The 16,432-nt window shown below is 41.7% G+C and overlaps 2 protein-coding genes across 4 annotated transcripts; one reads left to right on the forward strand and one right to left on the reverse strand.

Annotated features, from left to right (window-relative positions):
* Positions 1 to 749: 749 nt before the first annotated feature.
* primpol (primase and polymerase (DNA-directed)) lies at positions 750 to 9,374 on the reverse strand. 2 transcript variants are annotated; one of them, XM_061244850.1, is made up of 13 exons: positions 9,302 to 9,374; positions 8,623 to 8,742; positions 8,440 to 8,534; positions 7,814 to 7,952; positions 7,175 to 7,322; positions 6,653 to 6,919; positions 6,119 to 6,281; positions 5,608 to 5,693; positions 5,044 to 5,130; positions 4,843 to 4,951; positions 4,333 to 4,415; positions 3,776 to 3,822; positions 750 to 2,729 (listed from the first exon to the last, which is right to left on the reverse strand). In XM_061244850.1, exons 4-13 carry the CDS (start codon positions 7,931 to 7,933, stop codon positions 2,421 to 2,423), a joined length of 1,419 nt encoding a protein of 472 aa, XP_061100834.1. In that variant the 5' UTR covers positions 7,934 to 7,952; positions 8,440 to 8,534; positions 8,623 to 8,742; positions 9,302 to 9,374; the 3' UTR covers positions 750 to 2,420. The 2 variants fall into 2 exon arrangements, with proteins under 2 accessions (XP_061100834.1, XP_061100833.1); XM_061244849.1 differs by having other exon boundaries at positions 8,623 to 9,367.
* Positions 9,375 to 9,463: 89 nt separating this feature from the next.
* On the forward strand, positions 9,464 to 16,040 carry casp3a (caspase 3, apoptosis-related cysteine peptidase a). Of its 2 annotated transcripts, XM_061244851.1 has the most exons (8): positions 9,464 to 9,626; positions 10,844 to 10,922; positions 11,618 to 11,665; positions 12,776 to 12,915; positions 13,089 to 13,217; positions 13,849 to 14,024; positions 15,402 to 15,516; positions 15,786 to 16,040. In XM_061244851.1, exons 2-8 carry the CDS (start codon positions 10,849 to 10,851, stop codon positions 16,013 to 16,015), a joined length of 912 nt encoding a protein of 303 aa, XP_061100835.1. In that variant the 5' UTR covers positions 9,464 to 9,626; positions 10,844 to 10,848; the 3' UTR covers positions 16,016 to 16,040. The 2 variants fall into 2 exon arrangements, with proteins under 2 accessions (XP_061100835.1, XP_061100836.1); XM_061244852.1 differs by lacking the exon at positions 11,618 to 11,665 and having other exon boundaries at positions 9,468 to 9,626.
* Positions 16,041 to 16,432: the final 392 nt, after the last annotated feature.

Raw genomic sequence — 16,432 nt, forward strand, 5'->3', positions numbered from 1 at the left:
CTGTATTTCAAGACCCTCTTTTCAAAAAAGTGTCCTTGAGCAAACCAGCCGGTTTCCAGGCGTATGGCAGTGGGAACAGGAATTTGCTGTACCAGTGCTGATGCCGGGCTTGGGGGCTGTGAAACCCCCCTCGTGTGGCGAGACCATGGAGACCAGCATTTCAAAATGAAGCCGTCTCACCAGCTTGTTTGAACCCCAGGCCACAGAGCCAATGAAAGCACTACAGATGTGCCTCAATGTAACGACTCAGGAAGGGCTTTTGTGTGGGGAAGGAACACAGTCTGGTAATTCCTCAGAAGATAAAGAGAACAGAGCAAATTTCTAAGCATCGATTCAGACCTCACCATTTCATCCCCTGGTTTCACACTAGGGGAACCCTCTAGGGGAACCATGGGATGATACAAGCCGCATAATGACTTCCCATCCTTAAAGAAGTTTCAAATGAGACCAAAGTGATAAGACACACGGTTGTGCTCAGATGAAGACGAGGACACTAAGCCTACATAACACACTGGCGGTAAAATACATTTTCATTTCCAAGATGGTGGTCCTTTATGAATTCAGTTATGCATCTGGAGGAGATGCATGGACAGTAGTGGAATGCACACTTAATGAAGCACATCAGTCTCAAAACTCCCTGTGTGGCTAGATTCTTGTGTGTGGTATTCGTAGCAGAACAAGTGATGTCGGTGAGGTGGCACTAAACATTTCTGTGTCTGGAAGCCAAACCGTAAATTATGGCCTCGTGCTTTTCAAAGCTTGCTTTAATGTTTTTGGGCTTTGTACATGTTTTGTACAGATAACAGATGCATATATTTCAAAAAATGTCAACAGTACCAAATAAACACTGTTTTGTGTGTTTCTCACTTTTTGTCCTGCCTAATTATTCCTATTTGTATTCATGCACTTGTCAGAAAATACAATATTGTGTTTTCCGATGTGTGAAAAAAAATTGCAAGACAGAGTGAAACATCCATTATCTTATTGGATATTTCAACACATTTTTAACATTTCAAACAGTTGAGCTGGCAAATGTTAGCATATGATCGTCATTCTTTTAAAACCATAAAACAGCTGCATCAACACTATCACGGCAGTCATGAAAACTAAACACTTTTTATGGAAGTATACATTTAAACTTGTATAAATACTTGTGTACATATTCAATACATTTCCATTGCCAACTGCAAATTGCTCAGGAGTGCACTTCACTTCAGAAACTCTGGCTAGCCCTACTTTGGTTCTGAAGCACACATTTGGTCTCTGGTAAATGAGCAATATTGCATCACCCTACAGGACTCCAAATGCTCTTCTCAGAGAAGTATCCTTGTATACAAGTTAAGGAGAGGGGTCATCCACCATGTATACTTTCACGGGCCTGTGTGTGGAGGAGGAAATACTGGTGGTTGCCCTTCCTGTTTTGGGGTAGGCCACCTCCAAATGCTCTCGGAATGATTACATGTAGGTCAGATGCATGGTAGTATGTAGTATGAATGGTATGTCCATAAGACTGCACAAGTTCACCAGTCTGGAGTGAGCACTGATGAAGATACTTTTCTGTCTGATATTGCACACTGGATAACTGAATACTTTCCAGTGACCCACCTGGGCCTGTGGCCAACCATTATCAGAGGCTACCCTACATACAGTACTGCCAGGCCTCCAATGGAATAACATCAGGCTCAGCTCAGGTTTACCTGACCTACAACTAAGTCCAGTGGAAACCTGACCTACAGCTAAGGTCAGTAGGAGGTAAGAAAGCATAGCATATTATAACATAGCATATTATACACTCACTGAGCACTTTATTAGGTAGACCTGAACACCAGCTTGTTAATGTTATGATTTCATCAGCCAATCATGTGGCAGCAACTAAATGCATAAAAGCATGCAGACATTGTCAAGAGGTTCAGCTGTTTTTCTGATCAAATGTCAGAATGGGGAAGAAATGTGATTTAATTGACTTTGACCGTGGAATGGTGCCAGAGGGGGTGGTTGGAATATCTCAGAAAGTGCTGATCTCCTGGGATTTTCACACACAAATGTGTCTAGCGTTTGCAGAGAATGGTGCGAAAAACTACAAAAATCCAGTGAGCAGCTGTTCTGCAGGCAAAAAGCCTTGCTAATTCAGTGGAGAAGGGCCAGACTGGTCAAAGCTGACAGGAAGTTGACAGTAACGCAAATAACCACACATTACAACAGTGGTATGAAGACAACACACGTCAAACCACTTAAGTGGATAGGCTACAGCAGCAGAAGATTTATAAAACATAGACTTAAAAAATAAGTCTAATAAATACCTAATAAAGTGCTCAGTGAGTGTATATGGAAGCATAGACCTGGTGCAGCTGAGTTACTGGATATGCAAGGTACAGGTGATCTACAGCTAAGGTGCTTGTCTCAGATATACTGTGCTAAATCTAAGACAAATCGGTGGATGTGCATATCTGGTCTCCAGATGTCTCAAACTCTGCCAGAGTTTGGAGCAGAAGGTCATCTGGAAGGTCATCGCCATGGCACTGAGGGGCGGGGCCAAGCCCCTCCAGCAGGACGCCCCTCTCTGCATCCTCAAGGGCCTGCAGGTAGGCGTGGTCATCCTGCCAATCATCCTCGCGCTCAGGCCCCTCCCCTTGGCCATGTGTCCACGTGGGGTTAGCTGCTGCGGCCGACCTCTCTCTGGGCTCAATAGTTCCCTCTTCATCCATCTCATACCCCTCCTCTACCTCATCCTGCCAGCACAGAAGTTTAGGGTTAGTCATGTATTCATACACATACACAGTAAAATGCTCAGCATTAAAGTCATGAAACAGAAGTTAGAGTGGCACTAGCTTCTGCGATGTGACATACACGCCAGAGTGAAATATCTTTTGAGGGGAATTTAGGAAGGGCGGGGAGTGGAGTCAACTGATGTCAAATAAGGAGGGGGGGGGAAAACACACGCAGCAGCGTGAAAGTACTTTGATTGGAGGGGATAGAAAAACATTTGGTGGACATACTGGTACTACCTTAATTTAAAATCTAAATTCAAAAAGCATTGGCGTTTTTTATTTTTTTATTCATAGAATTGCCAAATTTGGGAAAAAGTTCATTATTAGAGCTTGTCTTTCAACCAGTTAACCAGAGTAAACTTATAAGGCATCTAACAAATTTTAAAGTGTTTTTTTACTATATTTAGTGCACGGAATTACGGCTAATGCTTAGTCAAAGGCATCCTGCTCCAAAGTACCTTAAAAGATTCTTGCAAATACATTTTTACCTCATATTACAAAGTACAGTCTGTTAGTATTTTCTACATTGGTAGAATTTCGTTCTTTTGGCTCTGTACTTCAGCTAAATGAAACATGAATGAATATGAGGTTTAAGTGCAGACTGTTTTGAGGGTATTTGCATCCATATCAGGTGATGCATGTAGGAATTACATCCATTTTTATACATAGTCCATTTTAGTGGACCAAACGTACTTGGAGAGTTGGCTACTCAGCTGTGTCTAGTCCAAATACATTGGTGCAATGTACACATTATGTGTGGTTGGCTGAGCTGAACCAACGGATGGACCTATTGTTTGCAGTCTCGGAGGCAGCAGATGCCCTGCAGTCATCACTGAGGGAAGGACAGTGCCATGGCACTCAGGTGACCCCCCTGTTAAAGCGTGTGAACCCTGCCTACTGAAAGCACACCCTTGTTGAAGGAGCCAGAGGTGGCAGAAAGCCAGGCGGCGCCCCCTTGTGGCCGGTGTGTATTGTGCAGGGCTGAGCAGTGGGCAGGGAGCACTGACCTCTTTCATGAAGTGGCTGATACAGACCTCCTGTGGCAGGGGGAGATCTGGAGGGGAGCATAATGCCTTAAGGTACATCACTCCAGCACACAGTGTAACTACATTAGCATTAGCATTAATATTAGTGTAGGAAATGACTGCACCTGCAGGTATATATTACCAATACGTAGACAAACAACACACAGTAAGGACCTCTTACATGAAAATGGTACAGCAATTTAAAAGGGATAACAGCTGCATTTGATTTTTGAGTTCTTTGCCATTTCTGGTGCATCTTGAAAACACTTCAGCCTCTAGTCTCAGTCTCAGATGTTTGCAGTGTGTGGACAGATTTGCCTCTACTTATTTGTAAATAAAGGATCTCATAATGGACAATGCGATTAAAAATCCCATCCACACACTGGAAAATGAGAGAAAATCAAAGTGCCGACATAACAACAGGATCTTTGGTTGTATGGCAACTGAGCGTAGTGGGGGGTTTTTTATGCACAAATCAAATAATGAAGAACATTAACTTAAATTTTTCTATTAGTGAAAGCTCACTATCAAGAACATACTTGGGGATCTGTAGTTCACACTTCTGCAGACGGGGTCATGACACTTCTGATACCAAATCTCCTCTTTCAGATCCACCATGATCCTGAAAGCCACCACAATGAACAGAAAATGGACCTTGAAGGCAGAGGTTTACTGGCTAAAACCACCACGCATGAGTCTTGTGAAGAAACAGCTTTCATCAAACTGCAGGCATCATGTTCAAGTATGCAAAAGCACTAATAAATGACTACTGTTAATATACAGGTTATGCAACTAAATTCAAGTCAGGTACATGCAAATTGCACAGGCCTTGCTAACGGTTACAGTAAACCTTGCCTTACTGCAGCATAGTGACATTCTGACCGTCAGTGCTTGCTAACAGTTACAGTAAACCTTGCCTTACCACAGTATAGTGACATTCTCACTGTCAGTGCTTAGACAAACTGAGGTATCTTTTCCACAATACCTAATGAAAGCATTGTGAGAAAAACACTTTTCGGATAAAATGTTCCGCAGGCAGCGCTGCTCACATGATGTTGTTGCTCTTGTGATGTCTCCCAACGTTCTGACACCAGCGGTACCTCAGGATATCGTACACCAGGAGCTGCTCGGACACAAACAGGCTCCACCGCCTTACACCTACACACCGGAAACAAACCAGGTCATTCAAACAGCCTGAAAAGAACATCACCCCACTGACACCCGGACTTTAAAAATCAACATGCTCTTACCTCCATGAACATCCCCTCTGGTCACCAAAGACAGGACAAAATCATCTACTTCTTTGTAAGGAGAGGGTTGGCACCCTCTAACAGTATCTACAGAGGGCATTAAAGCAGTTTGTATCATACGGGGTGCAAAACCACCGTTTAATATGCAGGTCTTTTTCTTGAAATGATATTGTCATTTTTTCCCCCCTAAAAAAATTGCTTAGCTTTTTCTGGAGATCTTACTGATCTAGTTTTACAAATCTTACTTACTATATTGATCTTTATTTAATTACCTCTCTTTTGCACTTTGTTGCATTTATTTTCATTCTTTTTAATGCCTTTTTATGTTATGTCTTAATCTTCTCTTTTAGTTTATTCTCTATGAAGCTCTTTCTGTTGCACTCAGGTGTAAGAAATGTGCTATCTAATAAAGGGTTGATTGATTCTCATGGTGAGTGTCTTTACCAGCACAACTACTTGGGAGCCCCTGAGTCACCTGTCACACAGAACGTCATGCAGCTGTAATGCCAACCCGACCTGCGACCTGCGACCTGTGACCTGCGACAGCTTTGTGTGGTGCAGTACCTGAGGGGTTTGGGACGGGGCACAGAATCTGTTTGGCCTCCTTTGTCACAGGGACATCTGATGTAAGAATCTTCTGGCCTGTGAAACTGCAATCAAAATGATCAACTGTAAAATTCATCCACTGACGACAAAGAGAAAAGAAAAATCCAATAACATGCAAACAATGTCTAAAGTTTAAAAGTACAATGTCTAGTATAAAGACTGAAGATCTTTGAGTCAAATATAGCACAGACATGTAGTCACTTGCAATACCACATCGTAACAAAACACATTTGAGAAATACAGAGCAGCTGTAACTATAGACCCCACACTGACAAACACATTGCTTAGATACTGTTACAGACAACTGTCGTATCCATACTGGTGTTAATATAATTCTGTAACACTATGCTGTCAGTCGCTCTGGATCTGCTACTGAAAGAGCAGAAATACAGCAATATAACAGTCAGGCGCACATATAAGATGCATGCAGACGAGTAAAGAGCAATACTGAAGTCTAGCAGAGCCGTACCTCACATTACTGACTAAGGAGGCTAGAAATACACTCTCCTCTGCAGATACATGTCTGTCTGGTCGTGTGTCGAACTCATTATCCTCTGCCACAGTGAACGCAGTATTCTTCCCAGCTTTTAAGGATTTATAGAGGCGGAAATTCCTGTTCTTGGTGTAGACGCCTATAGGTCAAATAAGAAAACTATTTACAATGCTTTAAACAAACAAGTACATATTAAAATAATATTTACCAATGGCTTACTGTTGAAGCCACATCTGTGTAAATAACTGGGCATGTTGTGTCTGCAGCCCTTGCAGAATGGTATTAGACATACTGTATTAGTAAAAATTAATCCAAAAAGGAGTGAGCTATTGTGAAAAAATAACTTCTTTAAACCAACTGTCCACTATCTTTGCTATGCAAAGCAGTTTTCTGACTGGTTCAAACAGGTCACTGACTGACACTGTACATGACAGTTCCACCATTACATCTACAATCACAATGCCTTACTTCCTCATCACAAAGTGGAATCAGAAGGTGAGTGCAGCATACCAAGGTCTACAAAGAGTTGGTCATGGCCCTCTTTGTCTTTAACCAACAGGAATTGGAGGTCGTCCTCTCCATGCCTCTGCCTCTTGGCCATTGGAGGCCCCAGCAGTTCCCCACCCACTTCTTGTGTATGGTCAAATGATAACAGCGGGTCAGTGGTGGTTCCCAGGGCGACATTGGTAATGCCTGTGTCATCTGACCCCTGACCACCGCCCCTCCTCCTCCGGACTGAGTCCAGAGCAGGCTGCAGGATCTTATGGATAAAATGGCCTTTTAAACAGAAAAACACAAAACATGACACTGACACAAATTTCCCAGCACGATGAGCAGTGACCAGAAAACAACCAGCTTTACAACATTTACAAGTGTTTCTCTGAACAAAAATGAAAAGGATTGCAGAAACTTAAATCAAATTCAGATGTTTCTTTAGCAAATACTAATACCAGCATAAATGTTACCACTTAACTTGGTCTAGTTAACAATATAACGTATGCTATGAAAATGGCAGCATTGCTGGACACAGACCAACATGAATGTTGTCCTTGAAGGCAGCATTGGGGAGGAGAAATATGAGATGGCGGCTAAATTTCTCCTCCGTGGTGGAATCCAAATTCAGCACATCCTTAGCTGAACACTTCACTCCATAGACTTCCTCGAGCTTTCCACAGACAAACTGTAACATGCAGGGAATTGTTATTAACCACCAGCTGTTATTTATTATTTTATAAATAGCGCCTTTATTCAAAGCACTGTACAATTGATGCTTCTCGTTTGCCCATTCTCAAAATCACTCACACACCAATGCTGATTGGCTGCCATACAAGGCACCAACGACCTCGTCAGGAGCAATTGGGGGTTAGGTGTCTTGCCCAGGGACACTTTGACACACCTAGGGCGGGATCGAACCGGCAACCCTCCAAACTGCCAGATGAATGTTGCCCCACCTTCACAACATGTTACAGCATTCTGGGCAGAGAGGCGTCTTTGAAGATGGGAATGTGAGCAGCAGTGGTTTGAGCACCATGACACTGATCCTATCTAAGTAGCCAATTGAGTGATTATACATTTTATTCTTTATTTTATTTTTTGCTTTCATCTATAAGTCTAAGGCCTGACAAGCTTGTTCAGCATTGCTTTTTACAATAAACATCCGTGCTTGTGTACCTGAATCAATGACGCTACCATCTGCATCCCGTCCCGGCCCCCGTTTGAAGGCTTGTGGAACTCCAGATCAAAATAAAGCTTGCAGACAGCACCTTCTGGAATTACCTCATAGCAGTGCATTAGGGAGTGTCTGTATGTCCTGCAAAACACAACATGATGCAAATAGCAACACTGCATGGACACCAAGAAAACCTCAAAAGATCCGTCTGGAAGGAAATTGCTATGCAGCATTTAATAGTATGAATAAAAGTAGTCATGTTTAGTATTTTGTAGGATATCATATGCATGCAATGACTGCTTGAAGTCGGTGAGCTATCAGCATCATCAGATTCTGGAGAACAACAGCAATCCCAGTTAGGCTCAATATGTATGACATACGCAGTGTGCATGCTTATACATTGCTGCCGTATGCAAATACTTTATGACCCTTCTTAGCACTGTCAGTCACTATGTTGTTGCTTTTTTCTACTTGTATTCATGTTGCACCTGTGATGTGTATTCAATGGACCTTTCTAAGATATACTGTGAGTAGTTATGCACATTAATTGATGAATTAATGAATGTATCTGTGTTATAGGAGAGCCTCTATTGACATTCACAAGATGTAAAGGGGTTGTTTCACCCACTTGTAGTAATGCCAGAGTTCCGTGTAGCTGGTCACAAGGAAGATTCTTTGCCCCGTCTTGGCATGGTCCTTCTCTAGTGCAAACACGTGCACGACCTTGGGGGGGGGGGGGGAGAGGTCATTCAATTCATACAGCTATTTATTTTAGCAGTATCGATTTCAAGGGTAGCAATATTTTCCTTGCCTCCTTGCAGCACTTGGCAAACCCGAGAGCGTCACTTTGTCGAGAGAAGAGTCTCCACAAGGTCTCCGGCTGCCATGGTTTGGATAACCGTGGTTTATAGGGGGATGCCAGCGGACAGTGCTGGAAGGAGAGCGCCAGTGACTCCACTTTTTTTACCCTGTCTCCCCATTTGCTGCGTTTGAGCATCCTCAAACTAGCTAGCTAGATACACACGATGACATTCACTTTTATTTCAAAAGATATAAAGAGCCATAGAGCCAGTTAGCTAACGTTATGTTGCCAAAACTCAATAAATTCGAATTTTGAGGAAAAGTGCGGGTGACATTACCAAGTTCAAGGGAAGCATTAAAAGGTAATGTTAGCTAGCTAGTTAGATTAACTATTATGATTCGTTTTGCTTGATTTGCCTTTACCGGCTGTCATGCGGTAAGGTTATATTTACTATTTTCAAGTTAGGTACCCTAATATACATTACCAGAATGAGAAAATATATGTTTTTTATACTAGCTTTTTAGCCAGTCAACCTACTACTCAACCGTTAGCTACCTAGCTAGCGGAATCAGCTGGTACGTTAGCTCGCTGAAAGTATGCAGAATAAGTATACAAAATAAGTTAGCTATATTCAGCGGACTTTAACTACATCCCTTGAATTAAACAAACACTGACAACCTGTACTCACGTTACTTTACTTCATAACCAGATATTACTAGCTAGACATAACAGTTTCCAACAGCCATTTTCCAAATTTTACCGCGAAACACAATGACTTTTTTTTTTTTTTTTTTGCTGAACACAATTACTCAGTTGACTCGCTTCTCGGCACTGAGAAGTTGTGGGTAATGTAGTTCACAGTGCTAAATCGAAACGGACAAAAGATTATGCCACTTCCTTGTTGCGGTTACAACGAAGACGCTGAGTTTTAGCTTACTCAACTCTATTCAGACGTATCTCGTTAATTGCCTGGTTGATAGTTAAGCTGAACGGAACTAGCCAAACATCACAATGTAAGTTGGAATTTTTTTTTTTCAGTCATTGACATTATTGCATGCGCTACCGTTTGCGATGACGATAGCTAAATGGTTTGCCTGGCGAGCTGATCTAACGTTTTTAATTAATGTGACGTAACTGTATCGTTAGCTTGCTTACTACAGACGTTGCCTTGTTTGTGTATAATGTTAATGTTAACGCTAAACAAATTGCTAAAACACCAACATTTAAGAAGATTTAACATGTTAAGTTAGCTCCGTGTACCTGTCTGACGTTAGCTAACGCGTGTGACGTTAGTACTAAGATGCAACGTTAACATTAAGTTAATTGTGGTTTTACGGTCATAGTTATCGTACTGTTTGTCTTTTAGCTAGCTGGCTAGCTAGCTAGCTAGGCTAAATGAAGATTTATTTGGGTTTTTGTCTGCCCTGGTATAAAGTCCAGCTACCTGCTTAGGTGGAATCTTTGTCAGACGTAAGAGTTAATGAGTGTGAGCTGGACAGGTATTGCTAGATTGACAGGCCATCTTTAAAACATTTGGAGCCCACTTGGAATTTCCACCAGGTAGAAATTCTAGACCGTGAATAGGATGATCTGATAACCGTAGTAATTGTTATATGTGGCAATGTATTTCTTTTGTTCTTTTGTGTAGAAAGCAATGTAGTTACCGTTAGTGTTCTTACATGAAGTATGATTGCCGCCAGTTCTGTTTTTAAATGCTAATGTTATGAGTGGTTGACTTGGTTGTTGGTTAGATTCGATTATTGTTTTAAAAGTTTCTTGACAATCCATCCGTAACATCACCGAAGCTGGTTGGATCACACCATAAATGGTCACACCCAACCGCTACCATTGGCGGTCTATAGTCGGGTAGCGACAAAGACCCAGAAAAAAAGACCTGTGCCAACGTTGTTGAGACGAAATATATTTTACAGTAGTAATGGAAATGCCACAGACGATAGCGGTTTATCTTGCTATGATTAAATGACGAGCACTGCAACTCCTGCTGGTATCGAAAGCAAATAGTGGCCTAAATAGACAAACCAGAAAACTACGTACTAAAACCTCTCGACGTGACCATCTCTGCTATTTAGGAGGGAGTACTAGTCTATGGAGTAGATGCATGCCTGGGAAGAGGACTGTTTGAGTGTTGTCTGAATACCGAGTTAGGTTCACTATATACGATCAACACGTCTGTTATTTAGATAGTTTTTGTTTTCGGTTTTGCTTGCAGATACAATGTCAGCCGCGCAGGAAAAGGACTCTGTTGCCCAGGGGGACTGCGTGGATGCCAATCCGGATAACAGCAAAGGGTAGGCTATAATTGTTTTTACATGTTGCTGCTTGTTTTTATGCGTACTTGCTTGTTAGACCCTGTCATAGAGATCCTAGATATCAGGTTGCTAATTAGGTAATGAAAGTGTAGTCAACAGGAAAATGTGCAGCATAACTTTCTTCTTTGTTCATATGTACCTGAAAACCGGGGGGAAAAAAATGGATGATGCTTCTTTTTTTTTTAAATTCATGGGTCTGAACTAAATATATTGAAATTGCTGGACGTAAATACAAGAAACTGGAATTACATTTGGTACGTATACTATACGTATACTATACGCATGCAGATGACTTGTGTAACTAAGAAATGCGCGTGTGTAGATTTGTATAACTAAGAAATGCGCGTGCGAGACCCTGTGATTATGTCATTTGTTACTATGCTGCATTGTTTGATTTAATGGCTTGCTCGGCACTAAAATGTAAACTCATTTGAATCACTTTCATTCAGGAAAATGTCTGGCATCAGTTTTTCCGCTTTACCAATGCACTAAAATATGTAGGCTCTTATTCCGTATCAACCATAGAAAAACACCTGTTTTGTGGACAACAAATCAAGTAACATTTAAACTAAAAGTGTGTCACAAAGATATGGTGATATAATTTTTGTCTGGTTGAGCCAGAAAAACATTTACCGAGTGACAATGTAATGTTTTAATGCACTTTGCCTGTACAGTGACGAGAATGACGGATTCCTGAAATTCAGTGGCAATTTCTTTAAAAGGCCAGTGTCTTCAGTTTCTCTTAACAATCAATATTAACTGAGGTTACCGTGGGCTGTTATCGCAGGTGTTGCCATTTCATTTTTATCTTTTCTCACCTCTCCAACCCTTTTGCTTTTCATTAACAAATCTTGATAACTGCAATGTCCAGCTACATTTCGAAGGATTCGTGGCTGTACAGTTATGCCTCGTTTTGCTTACCAGTTTTTAAAAATGCATGTGGCGATTAGTAATTGGGTGTTAGTAAACGTATCACAAATCATAATACTGTTACAAAAAATCAATTTGTAACCGCAAATTATAAACCCCTCCTCCCCCTCCAAAACAAAAACGTTTTACTGTCAGTGTTGTCGGGTGGAAGCATTGTACAGCATACATTCTCCCAATCCCTGAAGCAATAGCACAGTTGTGTCTCTCAACAGAAAGAACGATACGCTGCAGTTCTGCTCACTGTGTCAGTTGCCATAGAACACTGAACCCTTGTTTCCTCTCATAGCTGCCATCTCCTCGCATACAAATTTCACACACAAGTGTGGCCTGCCTCATGAATGCTCCCCACACACACATATTCAATAGCCTTGCACACTTGCTTCTCCTCTGTGAGTTGCTCAGTGTCACAGAGTACGCCTGTGGTAAATATCCTGTTGTATTGGCACTTCTGTGCAGAGAGACGTACATTTACTCCAAGCAGATTGGAGAATCTTGTTGTGGTTTGCTCGGCTGGTTTAATCTTTAGTTTCCTGCATTACTAGATTTGCACCCAGGCTGGTTAATTACTGTGTACCCTTTTTCCACTGTAGCATGATGGCTTGATCAAGTTCCACACAGACCCAGGGTTACAAGCCCATCCAGTCTGGTTTCACTTGCACGCAGACAAAGGTGTACAAGGAAATCAACTGTTTAAATAAAGGATGGAAGGCACAACCCCCCCCCCCCAGTGCCAAGGCTGTACCAGCAGATGTACCCACCTGTTTCCCAACGTGCATCATGGCTGTACAGCTGCGTGTCTTTCCCTGGTCATTTCCCCCATCTTGCTCCTTTGCTCAGTGAAATCCAGAGGAGTTTTTTGCCATCTCAGTGCTCAGAAGTTTTATCCTCTTTTCCCTTTGTAGACTTCAGGGGACCTCAGGAGGGTCCAAGTCCACAAAGGTGGATTCCAAGCCTGAGTCATACAGTTTCAGGTATAGCCTGGACTACCCCATGATCGGACAGTGCATCATCATCAATAACAAGAACTTTGATAGGTCTACAGGTAACACCCGCTGTGAATGCGCATCTTTCGATTGTTAATTTAAAAGGAATGGCTTGGAAATTGAAAAAAGTACTTGGATTAGCTTTAAAATTACACATAGTAAGATGACAGTATTAATATTCATATTCAAATCCTGATTTGTTCCTTTCCATTAAAGTATTTTTTTTTTAAAGGAATGAATGTCCGTAACGGCACAGACGTAGACGCTGCGAACATGATGCAAACTTTCACGAAACTGGGGTACAAAGTGAAAGTTTACAATGACCAGACTGTGGACCAGATTAGACAGGTGTTACATGCAGGTAAGCTCATGAAGTGTTTACACATGGGGGCCACGCAGTACATTGCCCTGATTCCATTAGTTTAGGGTCTCATTGCCCTGATTCCATTAGTTTAGGGTCTCATTGCCCTGATTCCATTAGTTTAGGGTCTCATTGCCCTGATTTCATTAGTTTAGGGTCTCATTGCCCTGATTTCATTAGTTTAGGGTCTCATTGCCCTGATTTCATTAATTTAGGGTCTCATTGCCCTGATTTCATTAGTTTAGGGTCTCATTGTTCTGATTTCATTAGTTTAGGGTCTCATTGCTCTGATTTCATTAGTTTAGGGTCTCATTGCTCTGATTTCAATAGTTTAGGGCAGGGGTGTCCAATCTTATCCAGAAAGGGCCGGTGTGTGTGCAGGTTGTTGTTTTAGCACAGTACTAAGACAGCTGATTCTACTCATCAAGGTCTTGATTAAAGACCACGATTAGTTCATTACTATAATCAGGTGTGTTACTGCTGGGTTAAAACAAAAACCTGCATCCACGCCGGCCCTTTTAGGATAAGATTGGACACCTCTGGTTTAGGGTCTCATTGTGCCTCTCATGCAGTGTGTTCTGAACATTGCTGCTCATGTGACTTGTACTCTTTTTGTTTAATGTGTTTTTAGCCTCTAAGGACGACCACAGCAAGTCAGCCTCGTTCGTGTGTGTGCTCCTCAGTCACGGGGATGAGGGGATCCTCTTTGGGACAGACGGCTGTGTGGAGCTCAAGATCCTGACCAGCTTCTTCAGGGGGGACCGCTGCACCTCGCTGGTGGGGAAGCCCAAACTCTTCTTCATTCAGGTATGTGAAGAGCACCATCCACCGTCTCCTACATTCTCCACACCCACGGTTTCTTCTGAAGCCCTGAACTAACCGCAATCTGTGCTTGCCCGTGAGGAAGTGGATTTGTGCATGCTTAACCCTTTAAGGTGTGAAGTTACAAATATGTGCTTGGAATGTTCTTAACTGAACATGCTAATGCTGAGATAATCACAACTGGTTATTGAATGCAATGCAGTTCTAGAACATTGACTTAGAATCTTGAAAAAACCAGAGGTTTAAGCCAAAAATGAAACCAGTTCTGGATCAAACTGTTTTTGGACTGACAACCTCTGCTTCCAAGCACTGAATGTGCTTTGTTTTGTATTAAATCTGTTTCCTGGGATGTGTAATACACAGAGGGCGTGTATGTGTTTAGGGCTCTCTGCCAGAGCATAGTCATCTTTTATTCAAACAAGGGCCTCTGGTAGCCAGGAACACCCTGTTTCTTTGCTCTCATGTTTCACTTGCTTAGGTAAGTTCAGTATACTGTCACTCACTGTGGTTGCTGTGTTTGTTTCTGATTAAAGCCATGATGAATAGATACTTTCTTTTTAAAATGGCTTAAAAATATTATTTATTAATATATAGATTTATTTTGGCACCAACAAGGGTTGGCAAAAAATACTAATTGCCAATTTGTGAGTTTTTTTAAACTTATTTAGGCTATCATTCCACTCTTAACGAATACATCTACAATCTCACAAATTGTCTTACAGTTTTTCTGCTGCAGGAATTGGGCCACACATTCTATAACTACTAAAACTTAACTTGATGCAAGATATTTACAATTATTTGCCTGAAGCTAAAAAGGTTTATTCTCACACAAAGTTTTATTCTTAAACTCAAGAATGTTATGAGAAGTAAGATGGATATGCTAAGGAGTAGATAGGCTATTGATGCGCAGGATTCAAGAAGCTTGCATTATGTTGGCTACTGTATAGGAAGGTAAAGCGGATGTATCAGGAACAATACTTTCGGTAATACTGCCCATTATTAAATAGACTGGCAAAAGTCAAATATAAGTAAACTATGTACCATTGAAGTCTGGATTCTAAGTATGTTTTTCATACTTAGCTATATATTGAATATGATGGGATTTCAGTTCGTAAAAATTCCTGTGTTCTGTGTTTTTAGATTGCCAAGAGGCTAATACTCAGTCTACCCCCACCCCAAGGGGGATTGTCCCCTTCTCTTCTCGCTTTGGATAACAGCTAATTATTATAATTATTTATTTTAATTTTTTTAATTGGCAGAAAGATGATTTGACAAAATATCTTTTCTGGACATGTCTGGATCAGTAGGTGGTGACTGCAGTATGTTGTACAAGTAGTACAGGTTGTGCTGTGTCTTGAGCAGGCATGCCGGGGCACGGATCTGGATGGGGGTATTGAGGCAGACAGCATCGGAGATGGGTCTCCAGAGAGGATCCCAGTGGAGGCAGACTTCCTGTATGCCTACTCCACTGCCCCAGGTATACCTCCACCCACCACTCATCTCTACTGCGCTTTCACAGAGCACCTAGGGCTACTGGAAACCATAGAAAATTTCAATCTTTATAAACCTTTTTTTTTTTTTTTTTTTTTTTTTTTTTTTAAATGACACAAAATGTCAGTATTCATTTAATGTAGTATTTTTTTTAACCCTAGATAAAAATGCCCTTGAAGGTGCTTGGATAAATGGCTGTGAAAGATAAGTGTATGTGAAAGTAATATGGAGTCACCATCCCCATCCCTGACCCAGGTTATTACTCCTGGAGGAACACTTCCAGTGGCTCCTGGTTCATCCAGTCCTTGTGCGAGATGTTTGGACGCTACGGCCTCAGTCTGGAGATAATGCAGATCATGACACGTGTCAACCACAAGGTGGCGCTGGAATTCGAGTCCTGCTCCAACCTCCCTGGCTTTGACTGCAAGAAGCAGATCCCGTGCATCGTCTCCATGTTGACCAAAGAGATGTTCTTTGTACCCTAATCCTTTGTTTTGGGGCTGGGGGGGGGGGGGGTTCTCTTTTCATGGTCATGAATTCATTTTGTTAGCTGTGTCCTATCTTGTGCTGAAAAACTACTTCACACAGCAATGCTAAAAATGTGAATAATTTGTCATGTAGTAAACTGTATTGTAGCTGTCAGTCGAGAAGGGAAATGGCTGTAACGCATTTTTTATCTGTGTCTATTAGGAGAACGTTTTCATTCTCCCGCACACCTTCAGTACCATGTGTACTGTGGAGAACTATAGTGCAGTTTTTTAGTTTTTTTACACACCAACCACTTTTGCACTACAAGGGAGATATTTTGCTTTATTGCTAACATATAGCAATGAAGGAATTCCGTTCAAATATAGGACGTGGGAGAAGCTGCACTTTTCACACCATACCTTTCATGCTCAGTA

Source organism: Conger conger, chromosome 6 (assembly GCF_963514075.1).
Source record: "Conger conger chromosome 6, fConCon1.1, whole genome shotgun sequence".
NCBI classification, from domain to species: domain Eukaryota; kingdom Metazoa; phylum Chordata; class Actinopteri; order Anguilliformes; family Congridae; genus Conger; species Conger conger.